This window comes from Palaemon carinicauda, chromosome 33 (assembly GCF_036898095.1).
Source record: "Palaemon carinicauda isolate YSFRI2023 chromosome 33, ASM3689809v2, whole genome shotgun sequence".
NCBI lineage: Eukaryota > Metazoa > Arthropoda > Malacostraca > Decapoda > Palaemonidae > Palaemon > Palaemon carinicauda.
This window is the reverse complement of record NC_090757.1, coordinates 34,817,265-34,838,609: the sequence shown is the minus strand read 5'-3', so window position 1 is coordinate 34,838,609 and position 21,345 is coordinate 34,817,265. Positions and strand designations below refer to the sequence as shown.

Here is a 21,345-nt window from a genome sequence, read left to right as displayed (position 1 = left end):
TCAATTTCAAAAAGTTTAAATTAAATAAATACAGGACTTTCTCTGTTACAAAGCCTGACCAACACTTAATCACACATTAGCATTGGCAATAATCGAAACTTTTTCATGTGGAACATTAACAATACTTTGATGCAATACTTGAATCTCCCTAATAATACAATTTTGACTTACCGGCCCCATTTAAGGAAATAGAATCATCAAAAACTCAACACCACATCGTGCGCAAATCTCTCGAGAGTCATACACGGACAGGGTAATCACCAACTTCCTTGCAAGAATATCTTTAATAACAATAAAAAGAAAATTCATAAAGATCTGGATTGGATCAAATGGCTACACAGCTAAGATTTCATATGATACAGTACAAACACATGCATATAAGAAAATATTATATATGCAATACAATGCACTAAAATTTTGCATATTCTTATGAGGAAAGAAATCACAGTAGCTGTCAAAGTGAAATACAAGTCTCCCAACATCAAGTGAGATTTAAACAGATAAAAAGAAGAATGTACAGTATTAACAATGCACAATATAAGACAATAAAATACATAAAACAGCATTTTCACTGTAATCAAATATTGCCTACAGAAAATGAGGTAACGTTAACTTGTCATCCCTATCACTCAAACCTGGGGGGGAGGGGGAGTGGATTCTATATTATATTTACACAACTGCACGTGCAATTAGATCTGTATACCAGTTAAAATATAGGCATGGTCTAAAGACCACATATAGATACCCAGCCTATGGTACTGATGTCTGCAGAAGGAATAGAGAACATAACTTTTCTTTTTATTTCGCATACACTATCTGCAATATAATAGCATCTATAGTGCAAGGATTTATAACTTAAAACAATTACTAGAAGGGAAAGGCATAGTGAACCAGAAAGCTGACTCAAAATATCACAGTTGATCATGAGGAAAAAAAAATAGTCTATTGGTATCTCTGTTCGGTTATTCTCCACAATTATCTTTGGGTTAATGAAGGAAATTTCCCCACCTTTCTCAGTCTGAAGAACCTACAGTTTAGCAACTATCCTGTATGCTAATAAGTTAATAGAAACACAAGTTTCTAAAGTTAGGGCAACAAACAGACTGAAAAAGGTGGAATTCATTGCGAGGGATGCTCACATAACTAAAATTAACTATACTTAAAACTGAAAACAGGTTGAAGAGAATCAAATACCAGTACGGTAAGACAAAAGAAATCGGCAAAATTCTGTATCCTGGTTCATATACCCTTTCCTAACGTTGGCAAGTCAAGCTACCAGTAAAACTCTTACGACCGATCAGCTGAAACGCTAGACCTGTAGCCTACGCAATTTAGTACAGTATCTAGAATCAGCATTTAAAAATGAATAAAAAAATATAGTGTTAATCTTAACATAGGAGAAAGATAAATAGAAGTAAAATAATGAATTTCATCATGCTACCACATGCTTCCAGGTAAGTCAAGATCAAGAAAACTATAAATAGGAGCAAAACTTTCAATTTCTCTTACAAGTCCTAAAAAGTTTCTACATACAGCATTTGAAAATTATCTACAACATACAAAAAAATATAACTAAATTAAGACTGTGAGAAACTGAAGGATAACTTATACAGAAATACTATGTGTTAGCTTACACGAAATGCTAATCCTTGAAAATTACGTACCGCTATTACAACATAACAATCAGAGGCTATGAGATCATAACTGACCACTTTTTCAAAATTACTCGTGTCTTTCCGACATCAATTTAAAAAAACAGCCCTATTGTAATTTTCTTTTATAACAGTGGCATTACTACCTTGTTCACCTTACAGTTCTGTCATGCAAATTATCTGAAAACCAAGGATGATATGAACCTACCACGTAATCTTAAGCCAAGAGATATGGACAGTACAGTATTATCATAAATTCTTAGCTTCTATCTACAAATAAAGTGAATGTCTGCCAATAAGCATACTGAAAATCATATATAATTTCATATTCAATGTTCAGAACCCAAACTTTAGCCAACAAGGAAGTCTTAAATAATCATCAAAGTGACATTCACACAATTAGCGCTTAATGAACAATTCTTGTCAATGAAGAAATACTAGAAAAAAATTTTTACAAATTAAATTGGATAAAAAGATTTACGAAATAAAATCATACCAGAAATGGACACTCACGGCAATTAGAAAACTACACTTCATCTGGAATACATGTAGAATGTAATAATGGCTGAACTGCATTTTCTTGTTCATGTACTATACATTGATTACGATTCCATCAAGACAAAAAAAAAAAGTATTGATAATCTTTGAACTATTAGTCCCTTCCAGTCATCTGTAAACGAAATACGCAACCATCCTTTTCATAACAGAGAGGGATCTAAACCAATCAAAACATTAGAAATGCAGCATCCCCTTATCAAGAGGAAACTATCTTCATGCAGAAAAATAATTAACTACCCATACTGCTACCAAACGAATAAAAGTCTATAGGCCAATTACAAAGAAAACGACAGAGCATTACAAGTGGCCGAACCTACAACTTTTAATCCTACCACACGACCTTAACAGTTCACGCTGCGAAATGCTTATTTCAAGTTATTAAATTTCTTACCTGAACATTCAATATCATCCAAAATCTACTGAGTAGTTCATGTACAGTGTATTGCCATCAATAACTAAATATCTCCTAAACAGAAAAGAGCAAAACGAAAAAGGAGAAAAAACATTCTTACCTTCATCCATACAAAACCATACTTTCAATCTCTTAAAATGTAAATGCGCACAAACGAATAAACGACATTGGACGGAACTATCAATACGATTAAATGAAAAGAAAGTACTAGGATTAATCTCAATTTGCACTTAATATTAGCTACTTACCAAATGTGCATTTGGTAACATGAATATTCAAATACTGTAAGTGAAAACATAAGTACATATCCAGAAAAAAAAACAAGAGGAAAATTCCTTACTACAATAAAACTGATTTTAATGCTTTCATACATACCAAAATTACCCAATAACTACTATATAGATCAAGTATGTCATTTGTTATCTATAGATCATGCACAATTCATTCACTAAACATTATCAAAAAATTTCTATTGTCTTTCATTTGGCTTCATATTTTTGGGTGCAAACTTGCAGGATACCAACATTCAAATAATGCATGCTAAACGAGAGAGAGAGAGAGAGAGAGAGAGAGAGAGAGAGAGAGAGAGAGAGAGAGAGAGAGAGAGAGAGAGAGAGAGAGAGAGATATTAAAGTCCAACACATAACCAGTTTGTGGCAATTAGCTTTAGAAATCAAAAGCACAATTCTAGGTTTTCATCTATGAAACTATTACCACCTCTTACACATGCTAGTTTAGTTACACAAGTACAATTACCTGCAGAGTAAGGTTTAATCTTCTAACCAATAAGAAACTTGAAAGGTAAAAGACCAAGAGAATCATGGGGTCCACGATCACTGTTTGAACTCTGAGAAAAATGAATCAAGTTGAAAATGTAACAATTACATTTAAAGATGATAAAATATGTAGTTATCTGGAGACCTTACAGCAAAAGATCCATTTAAACTCAAAATTCTACATTAAATCCAAAGTTGTACAATGACTGAATTAGAAAATGGCACAGGGAGAAAATTGGAGTTCCATGGATGGCACAAATCCCTGGTAGAGGATATGCAGGGGGGACGTTAGAAACTGCAGGAGTGGGTATACACTACAAATTGTAAAAATTCTACTTCGTGTGTTAAAGAGCAAAATTACAACCATACTTCATAAAATTACAATAAGCAGTTCTATATGGCAACATTAAAAATAAACTTGTGACTACACATGTGAGCAGCAGTATAAAGCACCAGAAATTGCTATTCCTACCTTACATAAAAATAAGAATATTAATTCTGAAAAATACTACCATCAGTTTTACTCCAAACCTAATCTTAAATTAGCAATTTCTACAACCCAGTACTCAAAAAGACACCACCAACTTTCAAAAGAAATAATAGATGTAGTAAGCATGTGACTGGAATGGACAGTTCCAAAATCAACACTACCTTACTTATCTTCAGCAATATGAAGACTTGATAAGGCTTATCTCATTGCAGAGTTCAAACAAGGAAAAAAATGGAGATGTATATATTTACAGGTCTAACACTGTGTGAACCCTGATACAAGGTTCAGATTGTCAGTGGGGGAAATCACTCCATTTGAACAGCTACAAAGCTTAATGAAAACAAAAAAAAACATCCTTGCTGCTTCATGTATCCTGCATATGGTTATTGGACTGATTTATTCTCTATTCCAACAGCAGACATCTATATAAGCCAAGATTTAATACTGTGGGTGGCATTGCTATTTTGCCATGAGGGTTAAGAGGTCATAAATATTTACACATTTTTGCTACAAAAGCTGCGTCCAATTAATGTACGTACTGCCAGTCTTGTTATTACAGTTTTTGTTTCTTTGTGACTTAAGACAAAAGGCAAATGATTATATCTCACCATTTAAATCACCTTCACCATTATATATAGGATTGGCTTCATACATCGTAGGATTGATATTCAAGGGCAATCTATTTGTAAAATTTGGAGACTTATCATATGCAGATACGATTAGTGTGTTTAAAGGTTTTGAAGAAATTGGACGAAAGATTTTTCAAAAGGATTTGCAAATTTATACTTGGTACAAAGAGGATGACCCTTAAATATCAATACACGTATTCAATCCGTTAAAAAAATGGAAAACTATTTCCAATAAATATTGTGACAACTTGAGATCAGTGCCATGGCTTGGTGATAGTAAATATTTTTCTCCTCCAAACAAGAGACACCGAACATGTCACTTGCTATAGAACTGGCTACTCCTGCTTAGCTTCTTGTGCAACTAACTAATTTTAGTCGACAAAACCTGTCGAGATCAATGGAAGCCTCGTGTTTGTGCTCCATAATCGGTACCAGCCAACCCTCTTCCTATGAGGGCTAGATCCGTAACTGCTTCCAAGATTCTTCGTTTACTACCACGATTCCTGAAAAGGACATTGTTGTCAACGAACCACTTTAGTGACTGGTTCTTAAAACTAACATGCAATATTGTATTAGAAAAATCCATGCATGTTTGCCAATTTCTTCCTTGTTCTTCAAAGTTTACTTTTCAAGACTTGAAATATCACTGGAATCCTTTACAAAAACGTATCCAATAATTTGGCTATATTCATTAGCAGATGGAGGCGTTAAATTAAGCATAAAATCATGGCTGCTTCTGAAGCCAAAATCAGTAGTTCCATTCCACATACAACCAAACTTTTTAACTAGGTATACTTGAAGGAATTGATACACCACCACTACAAAGGGGCAGCTTTATAAACTTTAAAACTTGCTCTTCCAACTTCTTAGTTTTCAAAACAATTCTCCCCTTCCATTTTTGAATAAGATTATCATTTAATTCACTCCACTGTAGAGGCAAACAGCCAATCGACATCATGGCAAACAGCAGTGGGTGTATGAAAACAATAATTTAAGCACAAGTAATAACTTCAACTAAAACATAAACAACATTACTTCAAAGAACAATGAATACAAGAAAAGATACAACTAAGATGATACTACTGACACTAAATAAAAATACTTCAACCCATTACGACAACAACAACAAAAAATTTTAATCTCTCAAAAGTGCTATTTCATACAATGTGTGAAATCTTACAATGTTAACTTTTCAAGACAAATCCTGTAATTTCTTTACAAGGCAAACTTCACAGTACAGTACAGTCAACTCTTGTCATTAGCAACTGGGGCGTGTTAAAACCACTATCAGAGGTCCCTTACCAATTAGTCTTCTCCTTCCTCAACATCTCTGGTTACTACGAGGTGCCGTTCTACATCCAACTACTGCCCGCTACTACGGCTACTGCCCGCCCCCACCACTACCACTACCCTCGCTTCTCCCAACATTCCAAATTTTGAGTATTCACAATTATGAAAAGAGTATATCTATCTCACTCACTATGAAAAATTCTAAACATTTTGAAATGAGTTTATTGTATGCTTGAATAATTTTCTATTAGAATTATCATTTCAATGAAGAAAAATAAGGATATTAGAATTTACGATAATCAGTAACTTCCTTATTTAACAAAACAATTTGCAATTTTTTCCATTTTGGGTGCATTTTACCCATCAACCATGTGACTTTTATACCCTACAGTATCAGCAAGTGTTATTCGATACGAACTAATGTTTCGTTGTGGAAATGACTTTTGCGATAAAGTCTTTTCTTACCTTGTACTGGTGCTGTATCAATATGTATAATTACCTCTGAAACGTATGACCTACAATACCGCGATAGAAACGACATGAAAACGATGTTAATACAGTACAGTGGAGTACTTAGCATGTTAGTTAATTGCAGCTAGGCAGTGGTCTGTGTTTTAGAAGGGTTATGAGTATTCACAGATTTTTGCAATTTGTGTTTGTCCATTTTAACTAACCTACATAAAGATGGAGGGCTGACTGTCCATAAAAAAAAAAAAAAAAAAAAATAATCTATGAAAAAAAATTAATGAATAACTTCCTATACTGTACTGCATAAACTAATGCACTTACTTTAGGACTTTCTTAGCAAAGTCTTCCTTCTGTTGAGCATTTACCCGTGGGGACAAAAACGTTTCATCCGCTTGCACAGTTTTGAACGTGCGTGCTAGATCGTCTCCATACATCTTGCACAACGCACTCAAGACATCACTGAAGCTAGTTAAACTGTGTCGAGGAGAATTACCTGGCAAAGAAAAAATCAATTATTCGTATTTCTATAGATGCCAGAAAAAAATACATGAAAAGTAGATTAACTTTTGACCATACCATGGTTAACAAACTTTAATATTGCCATGCATCAATATAGCTAAGCTAAAAGTTAAGTATAACCAACTACAAAGTGCTTCAAATTGTATCTACAAAATAACTTTTATAGACAACTTACATATACAAAACATTAACGTCCTGACAAGAGTTTCTGTATTGTGAGCAACTACAGGCTGCAGACACCCGACGTTAGGGTCTCGGCTGAGGTTGATAAAACTTGCAAGAAACTGCCCGGCAGCTCTTACGGTGCCTTCCTCAGGAAGTTTCAAGGCTTCCACACCTTCAATAAGAAAAATTTTAAGGATTTAAGTCTTACTCGTAATATATATATATAACAAAAAATGCCATAAAGCATAATCTTTCCGTTATACATTCCAATTAAATATTCTCATCATTAAAACACAGAAACTCTAACAATATCTGTTCATAGCTCACCTAAGTGAAATAATGGGGTTATATGATTATGATGTGAAACGATGAGATTCGGAGTCTTTTTAAAAGAGGCAGAGAGTAACAGAAGACACCCATGGATAGCGTCAGTATTAGACCAGAGGTCTGCCGATGCTCTGTTGAGGGTCGTAGCCGTCACCATTCGTAAGAGAACGCTCATGTTGTTTTCCTGGTTGCCATCACGACCAAACAAAATCACAAGCTGGAGAAGAGGCAAAAGTATAAACCATTTCCATTCTTAAATAAATGCATCTTTAATATTAATACTTAATTTTTCTATCCGAAAATTGATGTAAAATGTGTAATTATTACCATCTAGTTTAATTACATTACTGATAAATTCTTTGAATCACCAACCTCGGTTAGGCGACAGACGAATTCCAAGAGATAATCTTACCTGTTTGACTAAATCTAGTATTGCAGGGTTAAGAGATGCTTCATAAAGCTGAGGTATAATTTCTAAAATAGCCGGAAGAATTGCAACACAATCATCCACCAATGTGCTTATGCTATTCTTCAATAACTTGCACAAAGCCTAAAAAGAAGAAGAAAAAACAGGAATTTATACACTAATAAAAATTAAGTTTGTAAAATAAATCCTTTATTCTTTACTATTCACCAACAAATTGTGAGCAACTGAAGTCATTATATTGTCCAAGAAGAAATTCACTTAAATTTCAATCGATAATAAATTTCCTTTAAAAATTAAAAGAATATTGTTCATAACGACAAAATTTCAATATGTTTCAATTCTCACCTCTATAATCTCCTGATCTGTAGTCGCTTTGGCTGCAATATCTGACAACAAAGGCATCAACTGCTGTAGAACTAAAAGTAGAGGCTGTGGCTCCCCGCTAACCACCTAAAAGAAAAAAAATGATCTAAATTTTAAAATCAAGTTATTTTTCCTGGCTTTACAAACATGGGTCTTTGGTAATAGGGAATTTCTTTAGCGGGGTTGCAATGGCCATTAATGTTAACAAAACGGGCAGAGCATGGGTTAGTAAACGCCCTCCTGACTGTCGACTCGACAACTTTTGACATTCGCTTCAGGACTGATAGGGGTGGTTGAGGTGCTTGTTGGCGAGTTAAAGTCCTAGAAATATCAGTCTCTTTGGTCCTATTCTGGAGCGAAGATAATGAATTCAGCAACCCCTTCCTTGCCTATAATAGGGATGGTGGTAAGCCGAGGCCTATAACAAGTCAGATTTAGCGAGTTATGCTAAGATGAAGCTACTTTCCTTAGGTCAAACTCATTGGTAGTGGTCTGCACAGAAAAAGAAGTGTTTCCACCACCCATTGAGGAGTGGTAATCACTGGGGAACTCCACACATGACCAAAGCCTGAAAAACTCACCGATGCAGATCCAACGCTTCCTACTCCTGCCATATACTACCCAGAAAAGAAGAACGGGGGTGTATGCAGAGACGCTGAAACGGCAGGAGCACTTCTTAAGAAATGGATGGAGCTTAACATCTTTTTTGGAGTTAACTTGGGCATTGCCATGGCTGACCTCAGAGAAAACTTGATAACCTTCTTCCTCCTCAAAGTGTTCACGTACCATTGCACGAGCAGCTCTTCACTCGGCACAGAGGGGTGATTGAGAACAATTATACACCCTACACGAGAAGCAAAGAGTGAGTCCAGAGTCGGTCCAGCCATAAACCATTTGTAGCAAACACCTTTTACCTGACAAGTACGAAACTCTTTCACATTCGTCATGAAATCAATGGCCCACTTCCTTTCGAAATGATAAAATCCTTTAGGATAGGCCGCAACAGCACGCCGGTACTCACTGCGGCCTTAGACAAAAATGGAGTTCTTGACAACCTATGCTCACTAACTATCTTTAACTACTTTAGTAACATTTTCAAGACACGTTCCAGCTCCGCTGAGGACATACTCTTAAACTTCATTAAACATATTTCACCAACCATCAAAACATAAAGGTTTCCTCATGGATCATGTCTAAATAAGTTATAAAGCCTATTTTTTTGCAGATATTTATAATTAGCACATCTCTATATAAATTAATGGAGTCCCATAGATGTCCACTGCATTTGATCACCTTTACAACAATATGGTGTTCCCTATTACTGAAGCATTATGTTTTTTATATTTCACGGTTTCATTGTTGCTTCTGAATTAAACGCTTAACTTGTCCTCCTTCCATTTTACATATTTTCTTCAAATAAAAAACATTCTAGGTCAGAAATGATTTTGTTGAGAATTTGTTGCTTACCATGCCCTTAATTTTTCTATCTAGTTCATAAATTTGTCTATCAACACCACCCATTGTGACCAGGAAATATCAGGTAAAACAAAACATTAATGAACCACTTATACATTTCATACATATCTACTGTAAATTTCCATGAAGTGAAATGAACGAACATCAATTAAGTTGAAAATCTATTTATTTTGTGATCTTTGACCCAAAGATAAAAGCAAAAGAGATATATAAGAGGAGGGCCTTTCTAAACAAGGCATTAGCTGAACTGAAGAGAGATTATCTAGTACTGGAGCTTCCACAATGTAGGCAGTGATTCCCTACCTGGCTGGCCTCTCCTGCTATATAAATTATCATTATTAGCATTTACCCATATGACCCATTGAACAGTAATGTTACTTAGCCATTTAGTAAACTGTGCTCCTCTTCATGATATAGAAGATAATTTGTTTGAGAAATCAAAATACTTGACTGCTGGATCTTACAGAGGATAAGATCCAGCAGTCAAGTATTTAATAACCAGTCAAAAACATTTTAATATCTTCTATAGATAGCTGCATTCTCTTTACTTCAAAGATTGCAATAACAATATGGGGAAATAACACTTCCTGATATTACAACCAACTGAAAAAGATTAATAACTTTTCCAAGCAATAAAAGTATCAAGCCAAACTTTCTGCCAAATTAAATATACACCCCTAATAGTACACAATTAGTGAGCTGCTGCTACTACTATGATGACTTATGCATGTTAGATGTATACTTCCATGACCCCTGCAATACCTTCTGGCTCACTCACTCTGCTGTCAAACTACTGTACTTCAATTGGATCTTGTTCTATTTGTAATTCTTACTTGAAAACAATTTTAGGCAGTCTTAAATGTAGAGTTTAGCTCTGAAACTCAACAAACAGAGTAGTAAAAATAAAAATAATAATAATAGTAATAGTCAAATGCAGTACTTTTAACCCACTTCCATTTTGCTATAAACTACTGTATCTTCTCATTGCCTTACCAGTTCAAAATTCCATTAACTGATTTAGATCACACTCCAATATAATTCTGCAAGCACAGATAATCTGAAATTTTTTTTTTTGTATAGCTGTGGATTTCTACTACATTTTACACTGGACAGAAATTCCAATTTAGCTGTTCCTAAGGAGAGAAAAAGATTGTTTTAAACCCTTCGCTACAATGACGCCAAAACATTCCCGGTGATACAGGCGACGACGTCCAGATAAGTCTTTTACAAATATAAACCATACACAGGTTAAAATTACTCATGTAACTTGTATATCCTACAAAAGAATACATTACGCTGTCGAATATCACACAGCTGTTCCACACCGATTAGGAGATGAAATTGTTACTGTCCTCGAAGGTGGCATTTATTAGTTTTTCTCCCTCTTGTGACATATCCTAATAGGAACTTCCAGTTCCAAAGTTCACTGCTACCAATATATTTCTAAATATACTTTTCCATCTCGTTTTCCATGAAATTTGACTTAAAACAAAATTCATTAAGCTTTTGGTCACACACTTCACATTGCTGAATCAGAAGATACTGTACTATAGTTTAATAACAGTAACAATGGCTATAAAGAATGGAGGCTTATTTCAATGTTACAACTCTTCATCTTCGATGTTTATATAAATAATTATTAGAATAGTAAAAAATTTCTTGTCATTTCCTTTTTTAATACTTTTTTTAAATGACCCTGACAAAGTTGGTCTCGCATTTTTACAAAACACACCATGTCAATCACAATTCAAGATCCAAGTTCATTCTCCCAAGCTGCCACTTTAGTTGCAACAATCTATCGGTAGAATATATTTAAAAGTCTTATCTCTACTTATCACTTCCCACAATTCTATTCCACCTTTTCCTTCTACTCTTGTTTCTGCTTACATCAAGTCCAGTTTAGACAAATTAATACCTGTTCAACTCCCTTCCCTTAAGAATGAGATTAGGAAGGCCTTACCTGTGAATGTCTACGAGTAGTCCCATCTTCGTCCTCATCTTCCTCGACAGTAGAATTGTTAAGGTTGAGATGTCTCGCCAAACACGACAATAATTTTAAAAGCGACACTAATTCGTTATGCTGGTCTCGTGAAATGCCATTTCCCTATGATACAGAAAGGAAGTCTTTAGTTTCATTTAATCAAAAAACAGTTTTGTCATTTTAATGCAATAGTTTTTCTCATAGTCTCAAAAACTCTACCAACTTCTAAAACAACAATGGTAAAATTTATCTTTTATAGTCTCCCTTAGATAATCATCATCATCGTTTTTAGCTTCACACATCTGTTACATGGATGACTGGTTAGAAAATCATCATAAAAATTTTTTTAGCCTTTCAATACTTTACATTTTGTGCTCCTTACAAGATTCAGCTTAGTCTAGCTCTTTTACAATTTCAAGCATCTACTGAACTTTTCATCACATCTATAATTTAATGTTTAAATTTTTCATTAACTGTTAAAACTCCAGATTATTGTTACAAGTAAATAACCAATCAAACTTACATGTATCTAAGAGAGCAAAATCTTAAGATTTACCTTCCATGATTTCAACTAAATACTGTGCTAAGAATTTTAACAACAAACCAGTGTAAAACATTACCAATAGCAAGCAATATTTTAACTTTCATTTAACCTGAATTTAGTACAGCATATGCCTTGGCAATAAAATATCTCAAATACAGTATCTTCAATACTGATTCAAAATGATAAACTAATGTTTTAGTGAGGTGCATTTTCATAAACATATATAGCCTGTTAACATAAACTTCCCAGCAACATTTATAAACTTTGAAACTCAGTTAAAAAAAAGGGTTAATGAAGAATGTTATACACTTTTCTTATAAATTAATGAAGAACCAATGGTCATGGAAGATGATATGCATGGAAAGGCAACTGCTGTTCATATATATTAACAAAAAAATTTCCCATAAAACATGCAACCAGGTTACTTCCTAGCAACGTACACTGGATAACTTTCTTCCACCACATTCACATACATAAGCGAATGCCGCATTAACTGGAATAAAATTAATTTCACTGTAGAAACATACTTCAGGTATTCAGCAAAACACACTCACCATGAGATCCTTAAGATGACTAAGACGTGAAATATACGGCGTCAGTGTATCGTTGAGGTAGGTCATTATAGTCGGTTGGTCCTTGCCAACAGAGAGCACACGACTTATTATCGTCATTATGCGTTCCGTCTCTGCACTTTCCAGTCGACTTTGCTCCAGTGCTCTCTGGAAAAAAAAAATTAAACATAATAAAAAACTGAAAATCATTAAAATTGAAAAACAGCAACAAGAGGATTAATTTTTTTACAAGCCAGTGAATATGTGCCTTTTATTTTATTTGCTATTTGGATTTAGTATTATTTTACATAAAAAATGGTTTTACTTAAATTTTATTACATAGATATTGTATCAGAATTATAAATATGAGGTTTGGATAAATAATACTTAAGAAATAAGAATGTGAATATAAAAAAAAACTTCATAAAGTGTGGCGAGTGCCCAAATTTACAGAGTTATTCGAAACACTTTAAAATATATTTTTCATAAAATCTCATTTGTTTCATCAACTGTTTCTATCTTCAAGGGTACTTGATTTCTTACAGTATACAGGGTATACTACTGATAAATCCTTTCAGTCTCCTAGGGGGTTAACTGGTCACTCGTGCTTATTTCATTGTAGTGTCATTTAATAAAAATACATTGTTTAACACTTGCTTACAAAAGCACCTATATTTGATATTGTAGTTGTTTTTTTTGTCTGCATTACATTTTTTCTAAATTTTAAAAGTAATCTGTATTTTTCCTTACTATACACAAACTAGAGCCCCTTAATAGTGGTATGATTTCAGTGAAGCTATAAAATTCATCTGTTAAAAATATAACAAGGTGTTGGTAGTTACCAGCAGGCGACAGGGACTTGCGGCTCCACTGCCGGCTCACCCAGTAGCCACTTTGACCTTTACAGAGGGTTTGCGGGGTGGATGATGCAGTTGGCGTAAATTAAAGGAGTAAGGTTTGTGTACTCAGGAAACATTCAAATTACTTTTAAAATTTGCGATTTGTTCCTATACAAAGAACCCTTCGTCCTTTAATAAGAAACTTTTACATAGGCAGGAGGAACTCCTCATCACCTAACTGCTTGGCTAAAATCTCAATGTTGTGTAAGCACTCGGGCCACTCGGGAGAAGAGTGATAGACTCCAATCCACTTTCTGACACTATATCTATCCTATAGGCTGGGTGTTCACTAATGATACCGTCTAAGCAACGTAAGACAATAGTATATTGTTGGGTTTATACTCCTATCGCAATAGCGCGCTCTCCTGTCTACGAGCTGAGCTCTCGCTAGCCCTCCATCATTTAAAGATACCAGACTAGTTGCAAATTTAGAAGTTGGGGGAGATGGTGTGTGCTGGAGACCCACAGCATGCTCTTGTACACTGATATCTTAAAGAGCATGCAGTGCCAGAAGAAAGACCAAAATCTTGCTATCATTCACTAACAGAGAGAACAACACCTTTGAGTTTATGAACAGGTGAATGTTTAAGCTCTGGCATAGGAAAGAAAGGACTTGAGCATAGAAAGGATACCATTCATTGAAGGTGGGATGGCAAAAGACAATGCTCACAAGGTGTGGGCAGTAACAGGAGAAAGACTAAGTTTTCAAAAGTTCGCAAAAAGCAAGGCGCTGGTAGATGCACCCAAGGGAGGAATCCCAAGAGGCATGAGAATGCTTAGCGCCATGCTTAACAGCTGCTGCTCACTTTCTGCAAGAAAGATCTGAATCACAATTATGTTTGTCATCGGAAGACGTCAATTTGTCTTTTCCATTCAAGTGACTAATGATCCAGCAGAGAACATGGCTCATCTGCAAGTCCCTTTGAACTTTCGGCTGAGGAAACGACATCTTTCTTATCTCCCTAAAGTCGGACAGTTCTTGAGAATGGTTGTGTAGGGGCATCAAGGTCCTCACGCACTAAGGAAGCACCAGCAGGTGCAACTGGAGCGGCTATCCCTTAACGTAAGCCAGTAAGAGGCGACATCAGTCTCTCCTTGGAGGGAGCACATTGCAAACACAAAGATGGCAATAATGTCGTCAAGGCCTAGTCACCAGGATCAACATCTGGCAAGTATTTAAAAGAGACTTTCCGAGTGGTAGGGTACCGTTTTTTCTAGGAGGAAAAAGGTAACCCTCACACCTCATGAGCTCGAACAAAATTAGATTTGGACCACCGACGAGCACGAATGAAATTAGATCTAGACCACTACGACAGGGAAGGATCTAAGAGCAGGATACCAGGAGTAGGAGGAAGAAGTCCCACCAACTGCTTGGACTGAGGAAGACCCTGAAGAAGTCACATTTAGATTACTTCTTCCTTCTCCTGTTGCAGACCTGTCATTGGGAGGATAGTCTCTTCCAACATTTCTCAGAGGGAGAAGCTTTTGAACAATTATGTCCCCTGCAGGATGGCATAAGGAATAGGGATCAACCGACAACCTGCATTTCTACTTTCTATTTCTCCATCGTTTATAACTTCAGCCAAGTTCGGGTTAAGCCGCCAAGATCATGTTAATAAGCATCGGCAGCTGAAATCAAGTGGGTACTCGGGGAGCTGGCAGTGGGGCAAGGCATCCTCGTTGCCTGCCAGTAACTAGTGACACCTCGGTATATTTTTAACAGCCGAGTTTTCCAGGTTTGCTGAAATCATACAGTACACCTATCAAAGGACGAGGTTTTGTATTCGTATACAAACAATTAACAATTCCACAGTTTTAAATAGTTGCACCAAATTTAATATACACACAAACCATATTCACTTTGTTGCACAATGTTTTTAAGAATTTCACCTTATTTTTCCCTTTTAATAGTAGGATATTTCGTATTCAAAATACTGATAACTGTATTTTCAAAGCAAAAGGAAACAAGAGCTGTATCATTTTACTACATGTTATACTGACACAAGAAAAGTTAACTTAAAGATATTGGAAGATTAGCTTAAATGCAGACTTCCTTTATTGAGTTGTATTGCTTTTAATATCAATGAGAGTACACACAGAAATTCTTTAAACATCTTATAAAGCTAAGTTCCATGAAATGATCAATTTCTATTGGGAAAATCAACACTAATAGTATGGAGACATTCACAAAAACAAAAAGAACTTAAAATACCTGACAACTAGTGAGTATAGGTTGAGAAAATGGTGATATTGTCAAAGGACATTCAAGTGTTAGGTCTCTCAGGGCTTGTGAAGCGGCACCAACCAATGAGGCGTTAACTAGTCCTTCAACCATTAATGGTATGACGTGATGCATGTGATCTTGATGATAATTCAGCCAATCTGCATAGGCTCCTGAAAATAAATTAAAATACATGGTATTATACTACCATATTTTGAAAACTACCAGTCAACACTTAAATCTACAATGGAGATAAAGTTCTCGTGATTGGATAGCAAAGTCACAGCATGAGATGAACTATATAAAATAAAATGTAAGTTTAACCCAATGAAAAACCCTTTGTGCAATCAAAATACACTTGTCTATCATAACTAACTCAATACAAGAGCTTGATGGCACTTGGAGGATGACAGTAAACAAACTATAAAAATACAAAGACTGAACTAACTTATTTCCTTTGTGGTTTTGCTAGTAACTGTTGTGTAATCTACAATTAAAAAAAAACTCGTGCTGGTACCATCTGTCACATCAATGTCAGAACACACCAGTCAAAGCAAATAAAAGCTTAGAGTGAATACTGTATAATCGAGGTTGACCCGACAGTAAGCTGAAAACTCTAAATTGCTTCACTTAATAATGCATCTTAGAACACCCTGAAAAAATAGATAAATAAGAGATTCTAGTCTAAATTTTGCACAACCCACAACATCAAATGCTTAGCATTTTATGACTGTTGGGATAAATTTAGGCACTACAGTACTTTTTCTATCAAATATTAATAGTGTCTGCACTGAATAACATTTCTTTTGAAACAAAAACCTTACAATAATGTTTTGATTTAACTACGATCTATGATGCTCAATTTACATTTACTATTGCTCTTCAAATCATTCCCTTTTTATTTTCTCTCCCTCTACAATTTTTACTCGTTACATTTTTACAATACTCTCAAATTTTCAAGCCAAGGTGGTGGTAGGCCTTCCAAGAAAATATAAATAATACATTGTACACTTACCTAAGGTAGTCAGTGCCACAGATATTAATTGTATATTATCGGAAAATGGTATCTGTGGTATTGACTGGATAAATCTTGGCACGTAGAAATTATCTGTTTCTGCAACAGTCTCCGCAACCGAAGAGTAGGCGTGGAGAACAGCTTCAAGGTACCGCCAATCACTAGGATTACTTTGCATTTTGACGACAGCATCCTTCAGATGAACTTCCAAGTGACTTAACATTTCACCTCTTAATACATAATAGGCATACATCTGTAAAGGGTGTGTTAATTAGTAAAGACGTTTCTTACATGTTGACAAGCATCAATACTCATTGAATGAGTTTAAAAATTCGAACAGTAACAAAGAAAACTTCAAATTTACTGAGAAACATACTGAAACTAGGACACTCAATCATAAAATTCATAAGACTACAATATCATTACTGCAATAAGATGTCAATGAAGAGAAATTACCCGATACGGACATACTAAATGGGAAAATATTTCAAATTTCTATCAATTATGTATTGAAATTTCTCATACTTGTAATATTCATGATAATTCATGAAATAAACAAAATTTATTCAATACCACAATACTGTATGTTAAAAAAACCAACACACAGTTGACTAGTGTTGTCATCAGAGTCAATACGAACAATCCACAATTTTCCCTACCAAAAACCATGGAAATAATTTTGCCAACTCACATAAGTATCACAGATATCTTGTCGGTAACAACGAAACATTTCTTGTTCTTCAGAGGTTAGAGCGTCCTCCGGAGGCAACAAAGATTTTTGGATGAATGTGTCCACCAACTTCAGGTACACTGGCTGAAAGAGTTGCAACAATTCTGCTTGTTGCTCTCCTTCAAAAGTCATAATATCATCCTGTGCAATAAGAGAAAAAATTAACTCTATAGTTCCGGGCATTAAATTATAAATTCTAATAGCATTTTGTATTTTTTCTAAATATAAAAACAAGAGTCCCTGTAAATACCAACCGTACATTAACCAAAACGTAACGAGCCTTTAGATAATTACGGAAAACAAATATGGCTGATGTGGATTAATCATTCTTTAAGAGTTATTCTACTACACTAACTCTCGTTGCTATGGACTAGTAAGGGAAGAATGTCCGATATAGACGATTGTCCAATATAAAAGGCGGATTAATAATAGTAATAATAATGATGATAATTTCATTCTTATTACAGGTTGAGAATCTCTTATCTGGAATTCCTTGGGCCACGAGTGTTTTAGACTTAGGACTTTCTTCAGATTTTTTAATATTCCTATAATGATGGGTTCTCAAATATTTTATATCATTCTGTGAAAATTGTGTAATAATGTTATTAAAATTATCACCTAAAAAGTTTGAAGTACAATAGTTTTATATACAAAGTACATTATTATTAGCAATAATTTTTTTGTTGCTGTAATATTTTCAAATTTTGTAAACAAACCAATGACTTGTGTAACTTTGGGTTTTCCTTTGGTGATTCCAAAATGGCATGCATTATCATTATGTTGTGATCAGCTAGGTTTTGGATTTAATTAATGGCTCTAATTCAATTGATAGTGTACACAATTAATCTGTAAACAAACAGATGGCAGGAAAAAAACAGTGGCTAACAACTGAATTAAAAAGGGGCAATGAACAAATGGCATCTTGATCTTGCTAATAAAATGCAAACATGATTAATGTCCTCTGGATGTAGTTATATCTTATTTATCCATTTATAGTATTGTTATGTATAATTACAGAGTAAAACAGATAAAGCAAACAATCAATGAAAGGTTAAAAATAGTTTTCTTTAATCCATCTTCAAGTTACTATCAAATTCCATACCACAGAGCATTCCTTTTCTATTATGCTCCCTAAGAACTTCTATTTCTCTTCAATATATTTAACTAAATGGATAGAGATACATACACATTGATAATAATGGCAAATGCAAACAGATGTATGGCTGTATTTTCAATGCCAACTACCAAATACAAAGATGTAAGCAATCTTATAAATGTTCATGTAGATAGGTTTTAACTGTAAACCCCAGTTATAAATAGCCAAATAAAATCCAAGAAATGCCTTAGTGATTGGTTTCAACTGTAAACCCCAGTTATAAATAGCCAAATAAAATCCAAGAAATGCCTTAGTGATTGGTTTCAACTGTAAACCCCAGTTATAAATAGCCAAATAAAATCATCGCAGAACTTTAACAGTTGTCTTTCTGTTTCTTTAGGTCATAAATGATGGTTGTTATGACGCCACACTCTTCATCAGATGCTTAACGCTTACACTACTTTGAAGTTTCGTCCAATATAACTTTTTCCATTTTATATACCTTCAGTTTGTCAGATGTCTATTTTAACAGAAATTCATTATAACAATATGTTTTAACAAGGGTCATCAAGTTTAAAGTTTTATCAGCAATTTAACTTTTCCTTTTTTAAAACCTTAATCTTAACCCTTTAACCACCAGGCTCTTTGGAAATTTCCAACCCTTAACCCCTAGGGGATTATTTTTTTTCCAGCACATTTTGCAGTATATCTTTTTTAAATTGCTCTAACAGCCTTAATTTTTGTCATAGAGAGGTCAGGTTGGTCTCATTCTCTTGGAAAATGCCTGAATTTTCTCAAAAAATTATCAAAAATATGAAAAAAAAAAAAAATTATAGCATTCTTTTGCAAGGACGTACCGGTACGTCCATTGGGGTAAAGGGATGGCTTTTGTGAAACGTACCAGTACGTCCTTTGGGGGTAAAAGGGTTAACAAGGGTCAAGTGTATACAGTATTGATGAAAAATTCAGTTAAGCAAAGTTCCTTACCTGAATGGTAAACCAAACAGCAAAAGGAATGTTAGAGGTAGTTTCATCTGTAGGATACTGGCCAGGAGTAGCAGCACACTGAAGCAGAAGAGCCACAACCTGAACCACTGTTGCCTGGTGCTCTGCCTGCAGAGCACACTGCAGCAATAGCCTGGAGTGACACTCCACAACTGAGGTAAATAAGCTATAGATAAGCGATGCCGTATTCTGAAATCAACCATAAAGAGAAAATTAACTTTTATTCTTATTTGATCTGTATCATAAATATAAGGACATCAGTAATTCAGCATAATAGAACATAATTTTGATGAACTTTTAAGACAATTTATTATCGCAGAAAATGCCAAGTTTTTCTGATATCTCACAGAAATCCGAACTGTTGTCCATCGAATCCCATCGCCAGATTTTAGACGGGTTGCCCAAATAATTTGACCTTTAATGCGAGTTAAAAATTATATTTGAAGACAGAAAAAAGTTGGAAGACATAAAAGGGAATGGCTAAAAGGCCCCGGATAAAAAAGAAATCTGCAGTGCTGTCGGATAAAAAAAAGTATTTGCAATGCAGCTGCATAATAAATAGAAATGCAGTTGGCTATAAAATAAATTGAAATTCAGTAAGATAAAAAATAATCCTAAATGATCTCTTAATAATTTTCCCTTTTAGACTTTTTTGTATTAAAATTTCTTTAAATTCAAATACATCCATAAAAAAGATGCAAAATAATTGGTCATAAAGGTTGGCTGGCCATAACAGTGAATTTCATTGGACAAAAAAAAAAAAAAAAAAAAAAAAAAAAAAAAAAAAAAAAAAAAAAAAAAAAAAAATAATAATAATAATAATAATAATAATAATAATAATAATAATTTCCTATTACTAATTTCCCATTGCAGATTTTTCCTATAATAAAACAATTATCGAATTTGTGCGAAACATTACCTCATCACTCGCACGTTGCGCTTCTTCTAATATTGGAGCAAGCCGCAACATCTGTGTTACAAATTCCATAACGGTATTAGGAATATTATAGGTACCAACGTCTGTCACTGCAGTACGCAGGGCATCCATCACAGGCTGAAAGCATGAGAGGTTCCAATTAGCGAAAGCAAATAATATTATATGCTATACATTTTATCAATAATTTTCTTATCTAAATTTCTATTTGCACTAAAAAATAATTTGCAAAGAAGATATTAAAAATGCTTATGAATACTATTCAACAATATAAAAATAAATGTGACAATGAAAAAATACAGCACACACAACATTGTAATGAAATGAAAACTCCTTACATGAAGTGACATTTTAGATTCTACCATAGTAAAAATGTAAATGGTAAAACATGAATCTTTATTGATAATTGTTGATGTCGGCAATGAAATTATCCCAAAACTCGTTATCATAGATACTGTTTCAACTAGAAAACAGTTTGTCCCCAACCACTGAGAGGAATGACTTAAGACTTTTTACATAGATTCTGGTAACAAGAGGGTATTACTACTACTAACTAAGCTATAACCCTAGTTGAAAAAACACGATGCTACAAGAACAAGGGTTCCAACAAGGAAAAATAGTCCAGCGAGGAAAGGAAATAAAGAAATATATAAGCCTACAGTGATTCTTAGCAGAGGTTGCCAGAACCTTGGTAATTCATTGGCCGTTACCAACGGTCATCAGAATCTACCCCTACCAAAGGACAAGGGTTTGTACTTGTGTAGAAACAATTGAGTACACAGTACTGTACATAATTTACTTAACCCTTTTACCCCCA

At 34.5% G+C, this 21,345-nt stretch overlaps 1 protein-coding gene across 2 annotated transcripts in view; it reads right to left on the bottom strand.

Annotated features, from left to right (window-relative positions):
- Positions 1-269: 269 nt before the first annotated feature.
- cdm (importin-13-like protein cdm) overlaps positions 270-21,345 on the bottom strand; it is a 114,449-nt gene continuing 93,373 nt past the window's right edge. For both annotated transcript variants that reach the window (XM_068356937.1, XM_068356938.1), the window contains exons 7-19: positions 20,514-20,648; positions 19,577-19,783; positions 17,455-17,634; positions 16,764-17,016; positions 15,740-15,921; positions 12,632-12,796; positions 11,513-11,656; positions 8,059-8,163; positions 7,699-7,836; positions 7,287-7,503; positions 6,970-7,131; positions 6,597-6,768; positions 270-5,020 (exon numbers count right to left, since the gene is read on the bottom strand). In XM_068356937.1, coding sequence (XP_068213038.1) covers positions 4,912-5,020; positions 6,597-6,768; positions 6,970-7,131; positions 7,287-7,503; positions 7,699-7,836; positions 8,059-8,163; positions 11,513-11,656; positions 12,632-12,796; positions 15,740-15,921; positions 16,764-17,016; positions 17,455-17,634; positions 19,577-19,783; positions 20,514-20,648 — 2,169 coding nt within the window. In that variant the 3' untranslated portion in view covers positions 270-4,911. The remainder of the gene's footprint in view (positions 5,021-6,596; positions 6,769-6,969; positions 7,132-7,286; positions 7,504-7,698; positions 7,837-8,058; positions 8,164-11,512; positions 11,657-12,631; positions 12,797-15,739; positions 15,922-16,763; positions 17,017-17,454; positions 17,635-19,576; positions 19,784-20,513; positions 20,649-21,345) is intronic.